Source organism: Acanthopagrus latus, chromosome 5 (genome assembly GCF_904848185.1).
Source record: "Acanthopagrus latus isolate v.2019 chromosome 5, fAcaLat1.1, whole genome shotgun sequence".
NCBI lineage: Eukaryota > Metazoa > Chordata > Actinopteri > Spariformes > Sparidae > Acanthopagrus > Acanthopagrus latus.
The window spans coordinates 26,977,325-27,000,452 of NC_051043.1; the positions used below are offsets into that span (position 1 = coordinate 26,977,325).

At 46.2% G+C, this 23,128-nt stretch overlaps 1 protein-coding gene across 6 annotated transcripts in view; it reads left to right on the forward strand.

Annotated features, from left to right (window-relative positions):
- smtnb (smoothelin b) overlaps positions 1-23,128 on the forward strand; it is a 47,235-nt gene that overhangs the window by 1,034 nt on the left and 23,073 nt on the right. For 4 of the 6 annotated variants that reach the window (XM_037097690.1, XM_037097693.1, XM_037097691.1 and 1 more), the window contains exons 2-6: positions 12,878-13,035; positions 14,654-14,732; positions 14,831-14,909; positions 15,650-15,744; positions 22,333-22,378. In XM_037097690.1, coding sequence (XP_036953585.1) covers positions 12,878-13,035; positions 14,654-14,732; positions 14,831-14,909; positions 15,650-15,744; positions 22,333-22,378 — 457 coding nt within the window. Of the gene's footprint in view, positions 1-12,877; positions 13,036-14,653; positions 14,733-14,830; positions 14,910-15,649; positions 15,745-18,411; positions 18,489-22,332; positions 22,379-23,128 lie in introns of those variants that run through there. The other 2 variants (XM_037097692.1, XM_037097695.1) reach the window with 2 other exon arrangements.

The following is a 23,128-nucleotide window of genomic DNA, read 5'->3' on the forward strand; positions in this document are numbered from 1 at the left end:
TGAGGATGTCACTGGACTTGTGACTCATTTATCGGCCTAGAACAGATTAATTAGTATCACGTTGGGTGATCGATAGAAAAAGCAGAGAAGGAAGCTTGACATACTTTATTATTATCTGCTTCTGTTCCACATCTTTATCACACGTTTATGTTAAATAATTTCAATGATCATAGCAAAAAAACCTGACTTTATATCGTCCTCTTATATCGATATTTGATATTTTTTGACTTCCTGTCATCAATATATTGGCACCAGCCCCAAACATCAGCTATCAGTCGGGCTTTACTTCTGAATTCTGTTTTCATAAACTGATCAGTTTTCATGATGACGCTCATCAGACACGTCTCTCCCACAGCGCAGGTGAAGAAAGTAACACTCACTTCACCTGTAGGTGATTCACCTTCGTCAGACACTGTGTCACAAGTGCGAACAGTAAACTGATAAAAAAGGAAAAGGCTTCCTGGTTCACAGTGGCGTTTGTCATTTCCCGAGGCCAGAGGAAGGTGTAACATTCGTCTGCCTGACACCTGTAACGCAGACACATTTACGAGGATGTGTGAGTCAGCTTGTTCTTGTTCGGACACAAGTCTGACTCACACAGCTGCACGTATACGCAACAGAAGCATGAAACATCTGGCTGACGCTGGTCCTCTCGCTCGTCATCCTGTTGCATCGAAATAAATCCAAGTTTAGCTCTCGGGATTGAACTGCATGATTATAACTTGACTTCCAGTTGCTTTTTCCCAAGGCCTGCTCTCAAAGAAGAGGCCATTTTGGAATAACATTTAGATTCATGTTCTTTAGGATCACCAAACATCAGAAGAGAAGGGGCTGTTTACTTTGGAACGAGGCAGAGTATAGATGTGACGTCTTGTTGACCTGCCTGAGACTATTTCAACTGTGTAAAGACAGACGGTGGACCGTTTCTCCTCCCCTGAGTCCTGGTGTCGTCTGGCCAAAGAGCTGTCGTCACATAAATCACTTCAAGGCACGAGTGACATGGTTACAGTGTGAGAACAGGAGGAGATCGAGGAAATAATGTCCATCCGTCAGCGTAATGATTGACTGTTAACTCGAGGACTGTTTGCTTTGATCAGTAGATTTATGAGATTATTTATAGAGGAACAAAGAAATTGGCTGAGAATGGTCGCTGCAGACTGTTGGCGTGTTTTCGATGCAGATTTACGAGTGTTTGCCCTTTTTTAATATTTTGATTTCAGTTATGTTAAGACCTCAGCTTGTTGTTATTATGGTCTGAATCACCCTGTGTGTCCTCGGGCATCGTCTGTCAGAGTAGAAACACGCATCACGCTGACGTTTGCGGCGGAGGGTTTTTTATCGCCGTGTGACTCTCGACACATCACCGACCGAGAATCAAAACGCCTCCTGAGTTTGTGACCGTCTGCTGTAAAGGTCACAGAGATCCCACATCTTCACTGATGATGTTGGCGGTGACTCGAGTGTCACGGTTTTCCACAGTGAACTCGGCTTGAAAAGGAAGCAAACTCTGATTAAACTTCATGTGTGGCTGCGTTGTAATTTAAATTTCTGCACCACAGAGACACAAACAGAGCTGCTTGTGTTTCGGTGTTATTATGAAATCTCAGCTCCTGTTCTGTGGAGAGTTTGTGAATAAACAATTTGCTTTTTTAAAGGAAAGATGACGGACAATCTGAGATGCCCAGGCTTAATTAAACTGCTTGTAAAAGCCGGGTGGAGGAGCTCCTATTAAACAACAGTGGGATAATGAACACAGACTCCAGGCCTGCGTCGTTCTTAATGAACTAAACAGTCAGAAGGTCATACGGCGGCTTCTCTAACGCCACTAATCCCGTCTCTACACGTCTATTCAGAGCCCGGGCTGCCTCGTTTTATATTGCTCATTTAATCCCCTCCATGGCAACCAGGGAAAAAAAAAAAAAGAAAAGCATTTTTCTTTTTTACTCGACCGCCACAATAATTTAAATATCCACAGAAATAATCAGTTGGTGTCCTAGTTTCTGTGGGAGAAGGTCGTCTGTCTGAATGCTGCTTAAGTTCCTGAGACACAAAAAAAAAAAAAAGCCAGTTGGAGAAAAACTCCTTCCAACCAAACCACTCCGACCACTGTCACTTATAAATAGATTCTATCAGCTGACTGCCGGCATGATGATTATCAGTTGTTTCTTCTCTTGAAATCTGCTGTGAAGAGTTTTCCGAGTGTGTGTGTGTGTGTGTGTGTGTGTGTGTGTCTGCGGGTCAAACCTGCAGGACGAGCCAGGTCCACAGGTGTGTGGTGTGGTGGCGTTTGTGCACCTGCCTGCTGAAGCAAGAATAAAGTTCAACTTAAGCGTCTGTCAGCCGCACAGTGATCTCCCTTCTAATTACCTCCCTGCTGCGCTGCTCTGTCAAGTGTCAGTAAATGGATGGAGTCTGCTTGCCTTATTGTCTTCTTACAGTTTGTGGGTCCGCTCATGCACAAGTCTGTCCTCTCGGCTATTTGAATTGACCCGACCGCTTGGAGACTCTTTTTTTTTTTTTTTTTTTCCGCCTGTGGCGCCTGCTGGGCTGATTTCACATGCTGCGAGACTCACATAATGATTTGTAATTGTCTTGCCAGCCCCTGTGACCGTCGTCTCTCCCTGGTGAGCAAGAGGCATTCACACATGTTTAAAATAGTGCAGTTTCACTCTGTGGTCCAGCCGCGGTGATATATGGGACCCCCGGGCCTTCGTTTTATGGCCCTCTGGACCCTTTTGTCCGGTGACAAGGGCTCAACGGTTACAGTCGACGAGGAAGAATGGGTTTGTTTTGTTGGCTCTCAGCACTGTCCCAGGTTCCTCTTCCCCCCCATGAGACACGGTCCAAAATGTCAGCCTCATCATCAAGAGGGAATAAATCGGAAAAATGATGCTGCGTTATATAACCGTCTGGGACTTTGTCAGATATACGAGCAGAGTGTTTTTTTATGCTGTCAACACTTGAAGCAAATGTCAGCCAGGGTCACATTTGTTTAACAGTGTCTTCCTTTTTTCATTTTGACAATATTTTGTTTAATTGAAAGTAAAAACTGGTTGAAAGTAATTGTCAGCTATTGACATAATGGAGTAATTAGCAGTTTTTAGGCAGAAACTGCAAAACATTTGCTGACTTCAGCTTCTCGATTGTGAAGATTTGAGGCTTTTCTTTGTCACACTTTATATTTTTTGGACAGTTGCACAAAAAAGAGGTTACACTGGGTTCAAGGCAGCTGGGATTTTACAGTATTTTCTGACATTATGAAGCAGAAACGTTATTTTTCTAACTGAGAAAATAAACAGCAGATTGATTTGTAATAAAAGTGTTGACTGTCGTCTCAGTCGGCCGTGAAGTTTCCACAGAAAGTCTCAAATTGCAGCAGCGTGACGCCGCAAGACTTGACCTGAACCTCGTCAACAATCAATAAAGAAACATTTGTCCTCCTTCGAAGAGGCTGCAGAGTGTTTCAGACACAAGCTGCTGCATGAAACACATCTTCCTTTTGAATCCTGTTCTCGTCTCCTCGCTACACACCAACAGAAAGAAAAAGAGCTTTAAGTGTTTTATGCTCTCGACCGCTGATAACACCTGCTGCTTCTGAGTTCACGCCGACGGTTGGTGAACATCACCGCCTCTCACCTGGATGGATGTTTACGGGGGCGTTTCTCACACGGTGCACACCTGAACTGCTTTCTACTGAGCCTGTCATCATTCTCGCAGGTATTTACACCCCGCACATTTCCTCAAAGGTTTTTCCTCTATGATTAAGTTTCAAAGGTGTCGGCGAGGAGTCTGAGGAAGAAACAGGTTTTTCTTTCCTCTTCTGAGCCGACGCTGTAGGAGCGGAGTTATCTGCAGTGTTGCAGTGACAGTACGAGTCACAGATGAGTTACGGCCTTCAGACTTCAGCCTCTGACTGTCGATATCCAAATACTCGACCGTGGAGCAGAGAGATAAGCAGCCACTTGTTTGTTTGATAAAACAGGAAACTTTTGTGGCTGGATGCTGCTATAAATAGCCGGCCATGTTTGGCTCTGAAAGGATGAGAAAAGAGAAGCGGTGAACTTTGAGATGATTTTCATATCAACTCCCCGAAAGTCTATTTTTGGTCCGTGGCCTTTTCAAGTCTGATGTTAATAAACGAGCGCACTTGTAGCCGTATCCCAGCGATCATTTACCTCGTGTTTACAGTTCAGATGAAGTTCGCTGCGTCGAATTTGGTTATTAAAGAGCATACCTGGTATTGTTTAGTCATTTTTTTTGAGATATTGTGTACATTTAGATATGAGGAGGAGCAGTCCTTCATCGAACACACCGGACGACATCAGGCGTTGTTTTGTCATTTTTAAAATGTCAGTAAAGAAAGAATGTGGCAGTTTAACACTTGGTATAAGAAACAGAGCTCACAGAGGGTGATAAAGTCTGTGTCAGTGAGTTAATGTGATTACAGTAAGTGAATTAAGTGTTTGGCACAGTCCACCAGCAGGTGTTTCACACTGTAAACCATATGCTGTATAACTGTTTATGCTCCCTGTCTGTGAGTTATGCAGCTCTGTAGGGACGACGTTCAAAATGTATTTAAAATCAATCATCATTATCTCATTTCTTGGGATTTAGATGATTGAAAAAAATGTGCTAACTCCCTCTCAGACCGATAATTTTAGTTTTATGGAAGCCGATCATCGGCAGTCAAAGAGAGGAAGTGTCCCCTACAGGCCACTCCGCTATAAATTTGCATTTAAGTCTTTTAAACATTTATAAATCGTGCAGTGTTCACATTACAGTTTGCTCGCTTGGCACATTTCCTTATTGGAATATCTGGCCGCTGTCCTCTCGATCAGGCCTGTAGCAGGATCTGAACTGCGTCTGCATGATGCAAACAAAGAGGAACCCACAGAGCTACCGGCGGTCGCGGCCTCCAGAGGGTATTTTGTGGTTCGATATTGAGCATGAAGAAACAACCGAACCCACGTGTGGTTATAGACGAGTTGCAGCTTGACAAACGCAGTCAGCAGCAGCTGCTACTGTTGTCAGAAACTGACCTCAGTCACGTCATCTCTGCAGCACAGTTTCAGGGAACGACGCAGTAAATTCTGCCTTGATAGATGCGAGTGTCATCCGAGGGGTGAACCTATTGACATGAGACAGACTCCGCTGTCAAGAGCTGCTCTCGTCTTTTTCGTCTGTGCGGTAAGCGATCCGGCAGAGAGGCTCTCTGCGACTGATCTCCATCTGTCTGGATCATCATTCTGCCAAATGGAAAAGGTCTGGATAAGGGATTTGAAAGTGTGCTTTTCACCCCTCTGTGTCCTTCATTAACCACCGGGGCGTCTGAGCCGGTGAAATCCCGGTTTGAGCCTTCGTCCTGTCGGCGCTCAGAGGGGCACAAACACCCCGAAGCTCCTGTTTAGACTGTTGCAGGTGTTTGAGACTCAGAAGAAAACACAAACCAGATGTGAACAATCTGCTTCGTGGCTACTGTTGCACTGTGGACTCAATGTATAATACACAGTACAACGTTGACTCGAAGGGTGTGAAGATGAGAATTAAGTTTCTGTGTGTTTTTAATCGGTGCAAAACTTGATTAATGTGCTCGTCTTCTCGGCTGTGAGGTAACGTAGCAGTCTTCGGCTTTACATTGGAATACTGAGGTGTGGTTCTGTTTACAGAGAAAAATAGCGTACAGGAAACGGCACGCAGCACTCTGCAGGATCAGAGATGTTTGGGGTTCCCTGCCAAGTCGCACGCTGGATTACACCAGAAGGGAATAAAAGTTAATTATATCATATTTCACCAGCTTGAGCGAGGATGGTGGTTTTCAAATGGCGGGGGGGGGGAATGGAGAGATGAGAGATGTTAGATGCAGTCGAGGAAGAAGGAAATGTACAAACACTGTGGTTTTGTCGTCTTTTACATCGACTCCCCCAGGAAAGAGCCATTTCCTGAGATCCACGAGAAACCGTCCAGCGGATGTTGATGTTTTGCTTCCCAGCCCACTGTTGTTAACGTTGTGGCATTTCTCAGATCTAACAGCTGATCTGTTAAATGTCTTTCGGCTTTGTCCGTCCGTCTGTCTGTCTGTGCACGACTCTGTACTCACTGTGAGTTCTCGGAGTCGGCATGGCCGGCTCTCGTGGAGTTATCAGAACGAACTGTTTGTGCCGTGCAGCCTCCCAAAGTGCTTTAACTCCCCTTTCTGTTCCCGTCCTGGGACGTCACTCTCACCTCCTGGCTCTCCTCTTTAAGCCAGAACAGCCGGTCACGCAGGGCTTCGGTTGGACCGGCGATGTCCCATATTTGTAGAAGAGTCCTCACGCTGGAGGTTCTGCTGTGACCTGGGTCTTATCACAGGTCAAGGCCAGCTGAAATACAGGATCCAGTACAGCCTTTCTTATCTCTAGTCTTCTTCCTGCTGAAATCTGTCATACTGTATCAGATCTTGTGTTTATGAAGATACCAGTAGTCTGTACTAACAAACTGTGGACAGCTCCTTCCTCTGTCAGTTTCCTATGATTATGATAACTTTAAACAAAGATGGCTCTTGGGCAAAGAGATGTTTTAGTGTGAGTTCAGCCTGGAAAGACCAGTGACATATTTGGGAAAAGGTTGTATGAAACCTGTTGTGAGTCCAGAAGAAGCTGCACTAAACCTGATGAATTCCCTCAAATGATGTCGGCGATGGTTGAGTCTGAAATCTGCGAGTTTGAGGACGAAAACATCTGGGAATGTGGAGACGGAAATGCCTCTGTGGCTCGTTGTTCATCTGCAGCTTATTGGCTCAAGGCCGCGTTAGCTGCTACTGTATTCCCATAATGCACCCAAATCTGTGATCTCTGCGGCTCTGGGGCTGCACGGTTAATCTGACAAAACATTAATGTGACAAAACAACATTAAAGTGAAGTACTGTTTAGCTGCAGAGATGCCGTGGCTCACAAATCTCGTCCTCCAGATGTAAGACAACAAAACGATACCTCTGGTTGGGATGCAACAATTCTGCATCAGTTTTCTTCATTCAGGGATTTTAATAGTGCAAAATTGTATCATTGAAATAATAAAACAAACCCAACATCAGACCAAAGATCAGAGCAAAATGCCCACAAACAAACACTGTTGCGACTGCACGCACTGTGAAGGTTTTAATGATATTGTGCGCGGCGCTGGCAGAACAATGGCACAGCTTTCTGCCTACGTTGGCTCATATGAAATCCTTTTGATGATGCCAGCTCCAAAATGTAGGCCACAGTTGTCCTGACCGGGATCGTAATTGACCTGGATCCCTCTGTGTGACCTGACCTGCAGCTCTGAAGAGGATCTCATCCAGAGAGGACAAAGTGAGCGGAGCCAGACAGCCGAACTGGGCCAGAGCGTCTCACGGAGGTGGTGGATCCGGCCCAAGACAAACATGTTCCTTTTCTTGAGGTTGGAGTAGTTCTATACGCAACAATGCTGCAAGATCTGAAATTACTTTGAGGTCCTGCGAGGAGCTTGAGAGGTCAGTGTTTTGCACATGTGTGCACAATCAAGTGTGCGCCGATTAATCAGCTCGCGGAGTCGACTGCACTAATGTGAGTCTCGAGTCGGAAACAACACGTGTGGTTCAGATCTGTCTGCAGTGCATCATTACAGTCCTGACGCCCGTACCCCCCTCTGACCCACATGCATTCCTGCATCCACCCGTTCTTTATGTCTGCTACCTCAAGTGTAAAGGGGACACAGTTTTCCCAGGTCTGCTCCGCGCCTCCGTCCCACCACCCAGTTATTAATAAAGGTTGAAGCCCTTTCTTTCTCCGAGGCGTTCGTAGGTTCTCCTTCTTTTTCTTTTTTGACACTCGACGATAAAGGCTCGGTGTCGCTGCAGCACAATGAGCGTGAACCCTGAATCTGGTTTGTTTCTTTGTGAATTTTTCAGCCAGGAGGTGACTGAAACTCCCTCTTTTGAGGAACGAGCAGTCCCGTGCCTCGCAGGGCTCTCGTGTATCCTGATTATATTCCCATTTTTCTGTGGGTGTGGTGTGTGTGTGTGTGTGTGTCTGTGTGTGTGCTGGCCTGCTGTGTGCATGCATTGTTTTCCTGAGGCGCTGAGAAATGATTTATAGGCGTCCACCTGATTCAGATTGGAGTTTTGCCCCAGAGCGAGGCAATAAAGAGATTCAGAGGTGAAAAAAACAACAACTTTTGAACTTTCTCACCCTTCTCACTCTCAGTCTTTCTCAGTTGTTTATTTGTGTCCGTCTCGATGTCCGTAGCAGTCCGGTTTCCTCGGTGGCAGCTGGTAATCCACTTCAGCTCTGCTACCAGGAGTGTCCCGTGCGTCCTTATAAGGGCAAACTCACTCGTGGGCTTGACACAAGTGAGTTTAAAGCACTGATCCGATCTGCTGCCTGGCTGCACTCTAACCTCAGCCTGCTCTGGAAATTATTACTATAGCCCTCGTGTCATGCACAAACACACAGTACCCCCCCCCCCCCCGCCTCTCACTCATACCCGTGCACGTGGACTCACACATTTTCTTGCAGAAAGCATACATACTCCTTTGTGTCAGGCAATGTGCTCGCCGCGTCATAGTTCACAGAGGGGAAAGTGTTAAGTAGATAAACAGCCCAGCAAACTGGGAGTCAGAAGGTCAGGACTCGGCCTGAGGGGTCGTTGTGCTCTGTGATGTTTGACCGGACACTTGTAAATGCCACAACACAACACAACTGAGGAGACGCACATAAAGTTTGTTGGGTAAAAATGTCCCAACGTCTAGTAGAAGATATGCAGTGGAATCAGGCTTATGAATGTTAAAATGTCGTCTCGGACGGTGGCCTCTGTGCTCGGCTCACGCAGCTGTCTGAATGTGATATGACGCCTATTCTCGAAATGTTGATATAAAAAAAAAAAAAAAAGTGTGTAACACAAACTTGAGGCCTCCATGATTTGCAGAAATGTACGATGCCAACATTTTGTTCTGGTGACCTAAACTGAAGACAGCACTTGAGATGCTTCAGTTGCCGAGAATAAAGAGACGACCTTAAGACAAATCTGAACTCGTACAATATTTGTGCTGTGATTTGTCTCAGTGGTCTGACTCTTTTCACTTCCACAGATTAAACTTAATCCTGTCTCAGTGCTGCACCCACAGGTAGTCCTTTACAGCGTGTGTGTGTGTGTGTTTAGCTCAGCTAGCGACAGTCGACCCACTAAATAGTAGCTTAGTACATTTTAATTACCTGAGGGACCTTGACTTCTTGCCATATTTTACCACTTCTGAGGCTGTTTTCCACATGTAGCTCATTAAAATTAAACCCGCCTCACAAAATTCATATTTAACTCTGTCTCTCTAATTCATATTTAACTCTGTCTCTCTGCATGTGCAGCAGATGAGTTCAGAGGGTGTTTCCGTCCTCAGGAGTATGTCACCAGCTGGTTGGGATTAGAGCTAAACCATGAACCCTTTCTAATTGACTCTGATTGATTGAGCTGCTTCAGTCGGATGTCTTTGGATAGATTTGAGGTTTTTGACTCCATAGAAAGCTTCTGCTTGGCAGGATGTGACTCAAAGGGACTCAAACCACGCAGCACAAGCCTTAGCAGGCCTGCTCGTGAATCATTACAACATGTTTTTGTATCTTTCTCCTCACCACAGTTTAATTCCGGTCAAATAAGGTAATCGTCGTTTCCCGGTTTAAACCAGCAACTAAGCTGATTTGAGCAAAAAAGAATTGGGAGCGACGTCGGGAGGCAGTCATTCCCAGTTTCTGCAGGACCGTCTTTTTCTCTCCTCACCCCGTCAGTCGTTAACACCTCCTCCATCCATCCGCTCCCGACATCTCGCCGGCTGAGTCAGGTGACTCCTCCGAGGCCGGCAGGTGTGACGGCGTGACGAGTGAGCCCTCAGTTACTCCCGCAGACCAGGCTGTAACACGACTACTCCCCCCTCCTCCTCCTCCTCCTCCTCCCCCGCCGTCATTAAAGGTGCAGACAGCTCAGTGACGTCTTGATGACTTCACCGTTTTCAGTAAAACATATTTATGTGTCGCGTGTTACATCCTGACTCATGAGTCTGTGTGTGAGCGGCCTTCTGTCTGGGCGTAAATGTAACGGCTGCTCTCTGGGTCACAGTGCTGTTGTTGTTTTGAGCCAGAGTTGACGGTTGGTTGCTCGGAGGTCTGTGGCCTGGTTTTTGAAAAATGCCTTTGGGTCCGGTCAGCGGTGCGAGGTGCTGTCACTGTGTAACTAGATTGATTCATTTTCCTCCGGCCCACCGACACAGTTCTCGCTCTGTCATGCGGAGGTTTTGTCAAATGGACTCTGTGTGTCCACGTGAGAGCACGTTTTCCGTCTCTGGTACGTTTTTAATGGTTATTCTGTTTTCTTTGGCAGGCGCCCAACTTTAAGGTGTGTTTTATTTGCTCAGGTTACGCCCACTCATCACCTTCCTGTGCAGGGAAGTCATTGGTGGACGTTTTTTTTTTTTTTTTCAAACGTGTAGAGGAAAAGTCAGTTACAGCTGCTGGCTTTGTGCCAGTTGAATTTATAGCGTGCACGCTACAGCCAATCCAAACTGACTCAGCGTGCAGCCATCTGCGCACTGATTGGTCCATTTTTTAAAAACTAACTCGTGTTAGCGCAGGTAAAAGTGCAGACATGGGAGCGACTGTAATTCCTCTCGCTCTGTTTGTGGAAATATTACTGTAACTCATTTGGTTCTGCCGTCAATCACACACTGCTGAGTTTAAGAGTTTTTATTTTGCTTCTTGTTTTTTTTTTTTTTTTATATATACTGGTGCTCAGTACACAGGCCAAAAAAAGCAGCCTGTTTTGGAGTAGAGGCTGTTCTGTTATATCTCAGCAATGAAAAATAAATCAGTCAGTCCTAAAACTTGGCAGCAAACTGGCTGTATAATCACATCAGGACGTTCATTCAGCACTAAGCTTGACAGTGTGGTAACAGACGGCTCCCTCGAGTGTTCGGTAAAGTGTGTGTGTTTGTGTGTGTGGGCATGTGAGACAGAGAGAGAGAGAGAGAGACCCGGACAATGATGGAAATGAGTAACTGTGCTTTCATATTCTCTCTCTCCTCTCGGGATTTCCTTGCTTTCACCATTTAAAATCTCACTGCCGTATTATCTCACTGCCGGTGTTGGACCCAAACCCAGTTCCTGATCGGCACATTTCACGAGCATCTCTTTCCTTGTGAGTCAGCAGGAATGTGAGGAATGACCCATGCGAGGCCCGGGCCTTTCCCACCCAGCTCTCGTCTGCCCATTTTTAGGCATACCCAAACTCCAGCTTCTCTGTCATTTTTCTCCTTTTCACGTTGTCATCCTTTCTCCCCGACAGCCGCTCTCCTCTCCCCTTCTTCTCCGTCTCCGCTTTCCTCATTTCCTTTCTTCTTTTTCTGAGCACTTTCTCCTCTTACCCATTATTTTCAGTCCGCTCAGCACTTTAAATTTCCACAAATTATAGCATATATGAGAGCCCCTCTGAGCTAGTGCAGCTCGGGCTGCATATTTTGTAAAAACCACTGCGAGACCTCAAAACCACTCGGCCTCTTCATCTCTTGTGAGACCCCCCCTCCTCCTCCTCCAGGCCCAGTATGGGGGGGCACGTCAGCCCCTTTCAACCCATCAGGGTGTAAGGCTTAGCTTAACAGCCGCATCCAGCCCCCTCTAGTAGAAACCAGTTGGCATGCAAAGGTTTGTGTCTCAACTCTGCGTGAGTTAACTTGTGCAGCGGGAAACCTGAAAGTGTGTGTTTGTGCGTGAAGTGTATCAGAAAAGTCCCGCAGAGGAGCCGGAGCTGCTTCTTCTCTGCATGTGCTGACAGGTTCCCGCTGTCGACCAACAGAGAGATCAGTCTCTCAGATGACAGGAGGGGGCTCCCTCTACCCTCCCATGCTCACGGCTGTCGCTGACATGAAAGCATCCATCACACTCGCACACACACAAATGCACACCTTAATTACTCGTCTGTCGCTTGGAAAAATAAACTCTTTAGCTAATAGTCACTCACAGCGATGAAACGGCTCAGTGAGTGTTTTTTAAAGGAGCCACTTCAACGTCTGAGTCTCTGGGGCCTCCTGCAGCCCGGCTGCTGTTCAGCCCGCATGAATTAATGCTAGAGAAGAAGACACCTGGACGACGGCTCGACCCGCAGAGCTCAACGCACTCCTTTCTTATAGCCGAGCACCAGCTGTTGGCATGTCTGTTTCCCATCCTCTGCTCCTGTGGTCCCGTCTTTTAGAATTAGCGAAGTCAGATCACTTGTCATCACCAATCTATAAGCTGTTCATCAGCCCTGCTGGCCCTGTGCCTCTCTACCATACATTTAAATCCAAGCCAGGCCGTTTAGTCTGGATGTCACACACCTGAATGATAGCAGATTAAAAGTGTTAGCAGCTGTGAGGCTGAACTCTGGCACGGCAGGTGAGATGAGCTGGACGCTCACATCAGCAGGCTAACACGCTCACAATAACACATCCAACCACTTGTTGGAGGTATTTCTCTCTGGACCAAAGTGGCAGATCAACCGACCCACAATGCTTTCTCCAGAGTAGCTAACATGGCTAAAACATCACAAATCCTCCTCAAATCTTCCTCTGTGTTAGAGCCGAGAGGGTTAATTACAGAGGACAAATGACGGTGACTGACGGAAGTTATACGACTCCACGCTGCCTGTTGACCGCCCTGTACTTACACCGAGAACAAGCCTGTGACCTTCACTGCTTCAGCGGGTTCTTATATAACTGTGTGGCCACAATGCATCTGTGCTGTACTTGCTCAAAGATGCAAATACAAAAGCCACAAGTGACTAATCTTTGCAAGGCAAATGGCGCCCATAAAACATTTGTCCTCACGCCCGCCCTTCTGTTTGTATTTACATGTTTCATGTGCAGCTGGATGGAACCGTGGATCTGGACGAGAGGCGCCTCATCCGTTCAGCCATCCGGGAGTTGAGGAGGAGGGAGATCGAGGACATGGAGGCCGCTCTGGCCAGCAAGAGATTCCGGCCCACACGCCTCAAACAGCAGGAGGACAAGGAGAACCAGCACAGGTAAGACCACACACACAAACACACACAAACACACACTCAAACTGCAGCGGTCCATAGACCCGACTGCAACATTTCACAGCTCCAGTGGGAAACAGGGTTAGTCTGCAGGTTCATGGGGGACACACGGCTGCAACCACAGCACATTCTTAATTTCTCCACCTTGTGTGTACATTCGATAACGACTTTCACATTAAGAAGTTCTCACGCCATTTGTTTGGCTTGCTTATCGTTTGTTTGGGCTACAACGAGCCTTCCCAGGAAACACCTTTCCCCGCACCTGTCGTTCAGCTGGAGGAATGTGCATAAACTGATAACTCGGCTCTAATTTCACCTTTCTCATTTTGTCAATAAACAAGCTGGCGGTGAGACACACAGGACAAACAGGCTTCAGTGATGGAGGAAGATCGTCTCGATGTTACTGTAAACAGTGTGGTTGTTTTGTATTTTTTTAAAGTATTTTTTTGGCCTTTTTCGGCTTTATTGACAGAGTAGCTGAAGAGTTTGGACAGGAAGCAGGGTAAGAGATGGGGAGTGACATGCAGCAAAGGGACCCGGGCCGGGAGTCGAACCCGGGTCCGCTGCAGAGCCTTCGGCACATGGGTCACGCGCGCTACCGACTGAGCTATGCGGCGCCCCGTTGTTTTGTATTTTAAAGAGAATCGGAGGAATATTAGTCCGTGTCAAATCTCTTGATTATTCTGTTTTAAAAAAGTTGGATAAAGATATTAATGTACAATATGCCAGGCGTGATTTATTACAGTTTGGGTGATAAATGCAGGTTTTTCTGACAAACTTGGCGACGTTCGACTAGCTGCACGGCTAACTAAGCTAACAGTAGCTACCGTAATGGATGTATAAGAGAAAAGAATAAGCAGCAGTTAGTAAAGTTCAACAGGTGACACATTTTTATATATTGCACCTTTTAAAACTTTGATCTGAGGTTTTATGTGGGTGTCACCGTTGTTAATTAATGACAGTGGTGATTTCACACTATCGGGTACGAAGAAAAAACTCCACCACCTGCTGTCGTTCAGCGTCTCCGTCACTGTGCAGACCGGTGGCCGAGGTCTAATCATTTCCGTTCACCGCTGCTGTCAGATGACTTGAGTTACACCAACAATGGAAGGTGACTCACCGAAGCCGCCACGGGAAGCACACCTACTCACACATGCACACACAGAATCTGTCTCAAAGTTGCACTACGCCGTGCCTCTCAGCGGTGGAATGTAAAATATTCCACTCCAGCATGACACACATCCTTTAATACCACCGACTGGAGGAGAAGTCCCTGAAGAAGAACCTGAGGAATGAGTCGAATAAGCGAGCAGTGAAATGGAGAAGTATGAGGCTGAAAAAAGAGGGAGGATGAGAGCAACCTTTCTCAGGCCCTTTGTGTCACTGCTGTCAGATCTGTAATGCCAGAGTATCACTTTTTCCACGCTCGATCTGGGAGTGTTTCCTCTGATGGGCTTTGTCCCGGCCAAGAAAACTGTGTGTGTTATCTTGGAAGTGTCTTCACAGAGAGGCCTGAGGATACAAGTCAGTCTTTTGTTTTTTTAAGATACTGTGATCCTTCAATTATCGCCGTTGTAACGACTTCACTGTCTCCCTCTGTCAGGCCAGAAACCAGCGACAACTTGGACGTCCTGTCATGCAAACTGCAATCAATCCAGGACATCGACGAGCTCACGAAAATGGTGAGTGTTGATGGAGAACATTGACGTATCACATCACACTGCATGCTTCTTCTCTGTGTACTGAGATGTTGTGTGTGTGTGTGTGTGTTTATGTGAAGCTACGCGCCGCCAGCGAGTACGAGGAGAGGAAGATGATCCGAGCAGCCATCCGACAGATCCGAGACGAGCAGCAGCAAGGTGAGTGCAGCTGCGTCTTTATGGTAAATATTAGAAAAAAAACGCTACAAGTGAGGAGGAAAATATGACGCACAGTTTAAGGATGATGCATTTTGTCTCCTGTGTTCTGGCAGCTTAAACACTTCAACTGATTTATCTGAAGAGCCTGCTGTAAAAATACTGGACGAGATCATAATTTCAGGATTTCAAATAAAATGAAATCATACATCTTTTGTTCTGGTTCGCCGAAAACTCGCGACAACATCGATCAGTCCTGAAGGGTCATTATATTTCCCTGAATATTCCAAATACCATTTATAGATAAAAAAAAAATCGTTACTGGCAGTTTCATTTGAATTTATTTATTTTTATACATTTTTAAGGAACCTTGGAGGGTAAATGCATCATGCTAATGAGTGCGTATGAATAAGTCATGTGGGACAGATAGTCGTCTGTCTGTGGTCGCCATAGTTACTGTGGCAGATCTACCTGTGATGCTGGATCAGATAGTGGATTCCTGTCATTCCTTAGCGCTGTCTGGTTTGTGTGAGGCCCCTGTCACTGTGAAACTGAAGCTCGGGCAGGGTGATGCACACGGGCTCCTCCCGCGGGGCCACGTCAGGGCACCTCAGATTATCTCGTCCCCTGTCGCCTCGGCTTGTCTCACGTCTGTGTAAGTTCACGAAAAGTTTGACAGCAGAAGAGATAATGATCCAGTCTGTCTTTCTGTGTGTGTGTGTGTGTGTGTGTGTTGTCTTTAGGTACGGTGGAGCGGGGTAGAGCTCCAGGTCGTTGCCTCGAGCCTGAGAATGTGGAGCCCCAGGGCAGCATGGGAACCGGGGTGAGTACAGCAGAGGTAATCGAGTGATCGCTGCCATTTATGGGAGGGAAAATTATTAAAAATCCTGACTGTCGCATTACAGCTGATGACTCATGTCTCATACTCACTCGTGTCACTCAGGCTGCAACTAATGATTGTTTTCCTTTTGACTGATCGGTAGATTATTTTGTTGATTCATCCATTAGTTGTTTGGGCTTTCAGCGTTTCTCAAGGCCCAAGATGGCGTCCACAAATTTATTGGTGTGCCAACAACCCAAAGATAATCAGATATCTTAAAATGGCCAACGACAACAGGATTCCATTTTCCTCAGAGTCGCAAATAGCAACAGCGCACGTGAGTTTTATTAAATCATTAAGTCTGTAATAGAAATGGATCCCCAGGTAAACTTCCTGTTCCCAGGTGACCTGGTGGCGGAAAAACTTGTATAGTGCCAGCGAGATTTACAGGGAATGAATGTAAACACAGATGGCTTCATTATTTTCTATGTCCACGAAATTGTGCAATCAACATTTACTTCCTGGTTTAATAGAGGTTAAAATAATAGAAGTAAAAAAAAAAATCAGCTTCCATTTGCAGAAATGAGCCGAGGACAGACCAATTTGTGGGCGCTGCATTTGTTTGCATGGTAACAGAGACCGCTGAGGTTTCTCTGCTGCCACAATGAAGAATGCAGCAAACAACAACACCAGGCATTGTGACTTCAGTCACACACACTGTGTCATGAATGTGGCCACACCACACACACACACAGGCGCACACACACACAAAACACATGCTTGGGCTGCCACGAAGCAAGGAATGTGTTTTTGTTTCTTTACATCCTCGTGAAGTTTTTGGCCCAGGACGAGGAGAAAGATAAAATTTACTCTGGCCTGGTGTTTAGCGAGGCAGTAAATTGTGTTTTTCTGACAGGGACTCTGTCATTCTGTACACATCTATCTGTGCAGCCTTTCACACTCGGAGACAGCCGCGCTCTGAGACTGAAAATGACACTTTTCTGAAAGCTCACTATGAAGACTTAATGTAATTTTATCTGATTTGATCAAATACTTAAATGCAGTTAGAGCACATCACATGTTTCTTCATTCACTGTGTAAAGCTCCCGTCTCCTCTCAGACGCCTCCCGCAGCTGACTGGCCCTCTAGTGGATGATAACGGTTTTTGTTTTCAGAGTTGAGCCCAACTTTTTTTTTTTTTTTTATCTCATTCAGCGCAGAACAGATTGAATTATATGACTGTTGCAGGGAACAAGATGTGAAGACGTCAGACCTACCTGCCCGGGCCTGCCGGGGGTTCAGATCTTATCTTATCTGCCGTGTTTGATCAGAGTTTTCGTTGATGAGGTCTCTGTTTCCAGTGGATGAGATTTCTGTGGAAGAAAGTTAATTCTCACTGTATGCAGTCACTGTTGCTGTAACTCTACGCCGTCAAGAAAAACACAATCAGGTCTTAGTATTGGTGGTTCACGTGAAAGCACACAGTTTCCCCTCCACAGAGGCTCCTACTTGTTGGTGTCATTCCCTTTGTGTGTTGCAGCCCGCGCTTCGCTTGCATGCACTCCTTTGTGTGTGTGTGTGTGCGTATTGTCCTCAGAGAGGAAGCGATGATAGCATGATGGCGTCACAGGATGCTCCAACAATTTTTTATTTTTTTTTTACCTCACTTCCTGTAAGACAGCTGAGCGGCGTGGCGGCCGGTTAGCGTGAGCTGCAGGTGGTGTGAGGGATGAGGAGGGGCGGCTGGAGGTCTTGGGTTGGGGTGGAGGGTCGGTGGGGGGGGGTTCGGACAGACAGACAGACAGACAGACCGCCAGCCCACCAGCTGTGCCTGAGCAGTGTAGTCTGCGCTGGAATGGGGCCGTGGCCAAAAACAACATCAGCCGGCAGCAGCAGGGCTCCTTCCACTCACATCACAGCAGCGGATCTCTTTGAGCTGCGTGCGATTGTCCCCGTGGCAGATGGACGTCCCAGATAGGCCTCCGAACGCAACACGCAGGCAATATGTGAACACCGAGAGCAGCCTGAAACAAACCCAAACTGGAAAAAAAAAAAAAAACAACACATGGAAAATATTTGGAAGTGTGTTCATGTTTTAATTAGTGGCGTTAAGTTAGCTGTTAATTTCACCAGAATCCAGCAACCAGGGAGAAGTTAATGACCGTCTCTAATGGGAACAGCTGACGTACAGTGAAAAGTTTCCATTTTTGCGCATATTGGGAGAGCCGTGCTGTAACGGCTTATAAAAAATACTTTAATTATATGTGTGTAGAGCAGCCAGCTGGAAAGATAAAAAGGGATAAAGTGCAAAATATTTAAAAAAAATGTAAATGGAGTTCTGTTACAGCTGAATGTCGCCTCTCGTCTCGAGGAATACAGCAGTCAGAGAAATGAGGCAAAAAAATAGGTCAAAACAAAGGAAGAGTGTGTCAGAAGTTAATGTGTCAACCAGGCAACTCTAACCTGTAAGAAAAGTGTGTGTGTGTGTGTGTGTTTGTGTGTTTGTGGTGGCGGGTGGGGGGGTCGGATCCCTGTGGAGACAGAATGGGAGGGAGGGGAAGTCAAGGGAGTGGCTTGTTGGTATATGTGTGTGTGATGTTGGTGGTGGTGGTGTGTGTGTGTGTGTGTGTGTGTCAGAAAGAGAGAGAGAGAGTGTGTATGATGTGGCTGAGGGAGTAGAGCAGCAGAGTAGCGGATGTCCTGACTCCAAGAAGGGTTACTGCTGAGAGAGAGAGGGAGGGAGTCAGCTGAGAGAAGAGAAGGTAAATGTCATTCAGATCTTTCTCCTGTCGTGTGTCACAGACCAAATTCTCCTTTCTGACTTACACTCTGTCTTTTTCCAACTAAACAGTTTAAACATCTTTCCCACGTTTCATCTGCGGCTTGTTTCTGCCTGACTGACGACTGGGACGTACCTGCCTCTGTGTTTACCTTTCAGGTTTGTGTGCATGATGGTTTATTGCTGCTGGGTCGGATCCGTTTTGTTCACGAGGATGTAGACGACATCGTGACGATGCACGAGATTTATTTTTAAACTTTTAATTGCGTGTACCTTTTTTTTTTTAAACAATTTTAGTGGTTTTACCTTGTACTTTGAGGCTTCCTTGTCATCTATGTATGTTGGCGATATCCCAGGTTGGTTTTGCTGTGAGCGGGTTGGGTTTTGTTTGCTCTGATCTCGTCATAAACATGTTGCAAGAAGACACCTGAAGAAAGAGTAGCTTAACTGCCTAACGCCGGGCCTTGCGTGAGCAGCAGAGGGGGGTTTTAGCGGACTTTGGAGTTGAGATGGAGATAAAGACGAACGGTGAACCCGCTGTGAAAACACACCAGAGAGAAAAGCTTAGATTGGCATGTGATGATGTGCAGTAAGTCAGAATAGGAATGAGGCTTCTGCGGGTTCCCTCACACCAGACTGAGAGTGTGTGTGTGTGTGTGTGAGTGTGTGTGATACTGAGATGATTGCTACCTCATCCCAGCTACTGTATTTCAGCTCTTGGAGGTGAGCCGAGCGTGCGGTTCCTCAGGCTGCAGTAATGGAAAAAAAAAAAAAAAGAGCCGCAAGGTTTCTCCGCTCGTCCACGTGGAGGCATGGAGGACCCTCAAACGGTCTGACCTTACCAGCGAAGTGATGGATTTAACTTTCATGGAAAACTGGAGCATCCAAAAGCCAGTGTGTTTTAATCTGCAGCTGATCTCATCTGTCTGCTGGAGAAGGAGGTGTGTGTGTGTGTGTGTGTGTGTGTGGTGTGGTGTGTGTGCTGGCTCAGCCCGAGCCTCATTGTTGTTATTTTTTGTGGAGTTGAGGGTTCAGAGGAATTCCAGATGGCCCACGCCTTGCTTGTGGTCGCAAGAGAGGACAGTTGTTTTTGTGTTTACCGGCTTCAGCTTTTGCAATTACACAGTCCAACACAAATGGGCTCCTGAATCCAGATGGGACGAGTGGATCCGGAGGAGCGTTGGAGTGGGACGGCGTTAGTGTTGGTTCCACTCTGTCAGGGGCTCTGAGGGAAGCCGCTAATGACAGCACGGTGGCTGGCAGCAGGTCCGGAGCTCTGCTCGCCGTCTCCAGTTCCACTATTTTCCCCTTTTTTTTTTTCCCCCCCCTCTGCCTCGCTGTCTGTGAGAAGTATGTTCCCTGTGGTTTGGTGGAAGCTGTGAAATGATGGCTGTCTGTCTGACTCCTGGTAGAGGAGGGGCGTGTGAGGAGAGACTCGTCCTCTCTAATTGTGTTTATGGCTCAAACACAATTATCTCCCCCTGTGACTCTTTGATTGAGTGACTCCGCTCAGAAGCAGAGCGCCCCTTTTGTGTGCGACCTCTCACATTATTACACTGTGGTGCCTTCAGGTCTTTTGTGTTGCTGCGGAAGACAGTTAGTGTCGTCTAAACTCATCAGACACTGTAATGACTCACTGAATGAGCGTTTCACTCCATTTTCTGGTCTCCACTGCGGCTTCTCGGTCTGTGTGAGAAACTTTTACCGTTTCCTTGCCGAGAAAAGCTGAGACGACTTTATTTTAAGCCCCAGAATCTGTGCTGACATTTTTTTTTTTTTTTTTGCTCCATATGGAAAGAAAGTGGAAGGATTGGAAAAAAAAAGTGACACTGGAGCGCTGATGTCACATATGACATTCCAGTTTTCCAGCTTCATTTAAAGAAAGTTTGTGTGAGGAAAGTGTTTTTTTTTTCCATGCGTTTTCAGGTTGATCTCTCGTCCACTTTAGCAACAAAAGTTAATTCGATTTACTGTATTTATCTATCATATATAACTCTATTATATCACGGTTTAATTTTATAGTGTTTTTGTTTCAACAGATCGATTACCACTGACCCCGAACGACATATATCACTGTTGACGCTCTTTTTTCTTAGAAATTCACCTGACTTCCTCCTTTGCTCCTGTAATATGTACAACAACCACTAGAAGTCGGCACCTAACAAAAAAATAATAAAAGTCATAATCAGCTGCTTTTTCTGCAGAGGACAGGCGGCTGTTTATAGTCTAAGTCAGAATTATCAATACTGCAATAGTTTTTTCTATACGATGTGTTTAAAATGGTAAGAAGTCCTGTGAATTGTACATTCTGTTGTGTGGAAGCTTTAAAATAAACAGATCTACAGTCAGATAAACATGAACCCTCCATGTGACACAAGCGGATGTCAGAATTGATCTTATCTTGTTCGCCAGGACTTTTATTCTTTGTGCCTTCGGATCCAAAGAGGTGTCGAGTATTGATTTTGTTTTCGCTAATGTTCCATCAGATTTTTATCAATATTATTATAACCGTGCCAGATTCACCTGTACTGTTTGTGTTGCCGTCTCCAGCGACTGTGTCTGATTACGTTTTCTCCTCCGTGGCTGATCCGCTCTGCCCTCTGATGTGCTCGAGGTGGGGAAGGTCACAGTCGACGGAGCAGAAAGTTTCCCGTCCGTTTTTCTCACCTCGGCTTCTCGCTCGTTTGCGCCGGGCATGTTCGATCACCACGTTCAGCTGCGGTCTCTCTCTAATCAAACCTCGCATTGATTAAAAGTAAAACACAAACGACTGTTGTAAGATTCTCACAGTGTAGCTGCTGCTGACAGCTGTGCCAGGACAACACTGTTTACACACGGGGCAGTGATTGTAGCGTGCGACCGGGTGGTTGGGTGTGTGTGTGCTTTCTTTTTCTTGCTTGAAAGCCTGTGAATGTGTGTTAAGAAGTTTTTTGGAGTAATAATAGGGTGTAAATTATATTTTCAGTATGTAAGGTCATGTCCTGTGTATGTGGTTTTTTTTTTTGGTTTTTTTTTAAGGTCCACCCAAACTGTCTTGTTGGAGCGCTCTTGATCCTGAACACCTTTGTGGAGATCGTGTGCTGTTCATCTTTTCACATGAGCCACACAGTGATGCAAACCACCTGCTGCTCCACACACAAGAGCTTTTTTGCCCTTTAATAGAAACGTTTGTCTCTAGGTGTTGTGGATTAGGAATATGTGTGGGAGTCATTTAAAGAGTGTGTGTGTGTGTGTGTGTGCACATGTGCTCAGAGGAGCCTTATTTGTGCAGCTGATTCTCCTGTGGAGTAGCTGGAGGTCAGGCACCAGAGGCCCAACAGTAGTGCCGGCTTCATGTTCATCCCTCCTCCCCTACACACTCCCCTCCAAACCTCACCAGTTTCCTCTCCATCTGCCAAAATACTGCAGCCTCTCCTCTGAGATCTCCCTCCTGCTGCGACTGTCCTCCTCTCGGTGCAGGTTAGAGCCGCAGAAAGAGGTAGTCCTGAAGGAGACGGGGCTCTGCTGTTATATATTGGCTGTTTTTGACACTCAGGGCGTCCCTCTCCCTCTCTGTCAGACGTACACGAAGGGAAAATAAAACAGATCGTTACTTTTCCAGCTGGCTGAAGCATGTTGCTCATCATGGCTGGAGCGTTTGACCTCGACCTCCAACGAGAGATCGTTGTGATCTCCAGCTGTCCGCAAACAGACGATCGTAGGACTGATGTTGTCGGAGCGTTTAGCCGGCTCTGAAGAAAACGACACTGTGACCTGAGAAATAAAAATGGGATGATTCTGGTTGGATTCCTGTGTGACTGTTTTCTCTTTCTTTTTCTTCTCAACAGGAGACAGAGCAGTTACGTGGCCAGCAGACGCAACAGAGAAGAAACGGTGAGAAACACCAAACAGCACCAAACTGCTTCTGACTTTTGGATCTGCAGAAACAGAACATCTTTTATATACTGTAAAAAAAAAAAAAAAAAAGGTTTCTGTAGGCGCTTTTAACTCGACGCCAACACTGACCACCTCTGTTGAACGTGCCTGCATACATCCGTCTTGATGCAATTTCCTCTTCGCTGCCTGTTAAAATAGTCCACTAAAGGAGGCTTTCTCCTGCGGTGGCGGTCAGGAGGTCATATTAGTTCAGGCTCTTCAAGCACCTTCATTGAACTTTATTAACTGTTCGGAGTCAACTCTCAGCCACGGGGCTTAATGACTTTGACTTCTTAAGTGTGCGGTAATTTCATTAAGCGCTCCGTTAGCCTAACCATTAATAAAGTGGTATGAATGCGAGCCTTCAGGAGGGAATGAATGTGCTACGTTCTCTTGAGTCCTTGAAACTTAACAGGCACAGAGCTGGACGGGAACAGCTTGTAAAAAAACGTGAAGAGTGCATTGTTGAAGTCATAAACGTTGTTACAAACCTATAGCTTGTCCAGTTTAAGGACAAATGTCCTCAGAAAATCCCCTCCAATCCTCTCATACAGGACACTAAATTTAACTCTGATCTTCTTTGGCTGAAGATGAAAGTGTTTTTGTTCCTTTGTGTAAGCCCGAGCCAGGCTGACCTGCACTTGGCCTGAGGCTGACAGCCATAATAGCGTTGCTCTGTGTGGCCTGGTCTGCCCTGGTCCTGACTCC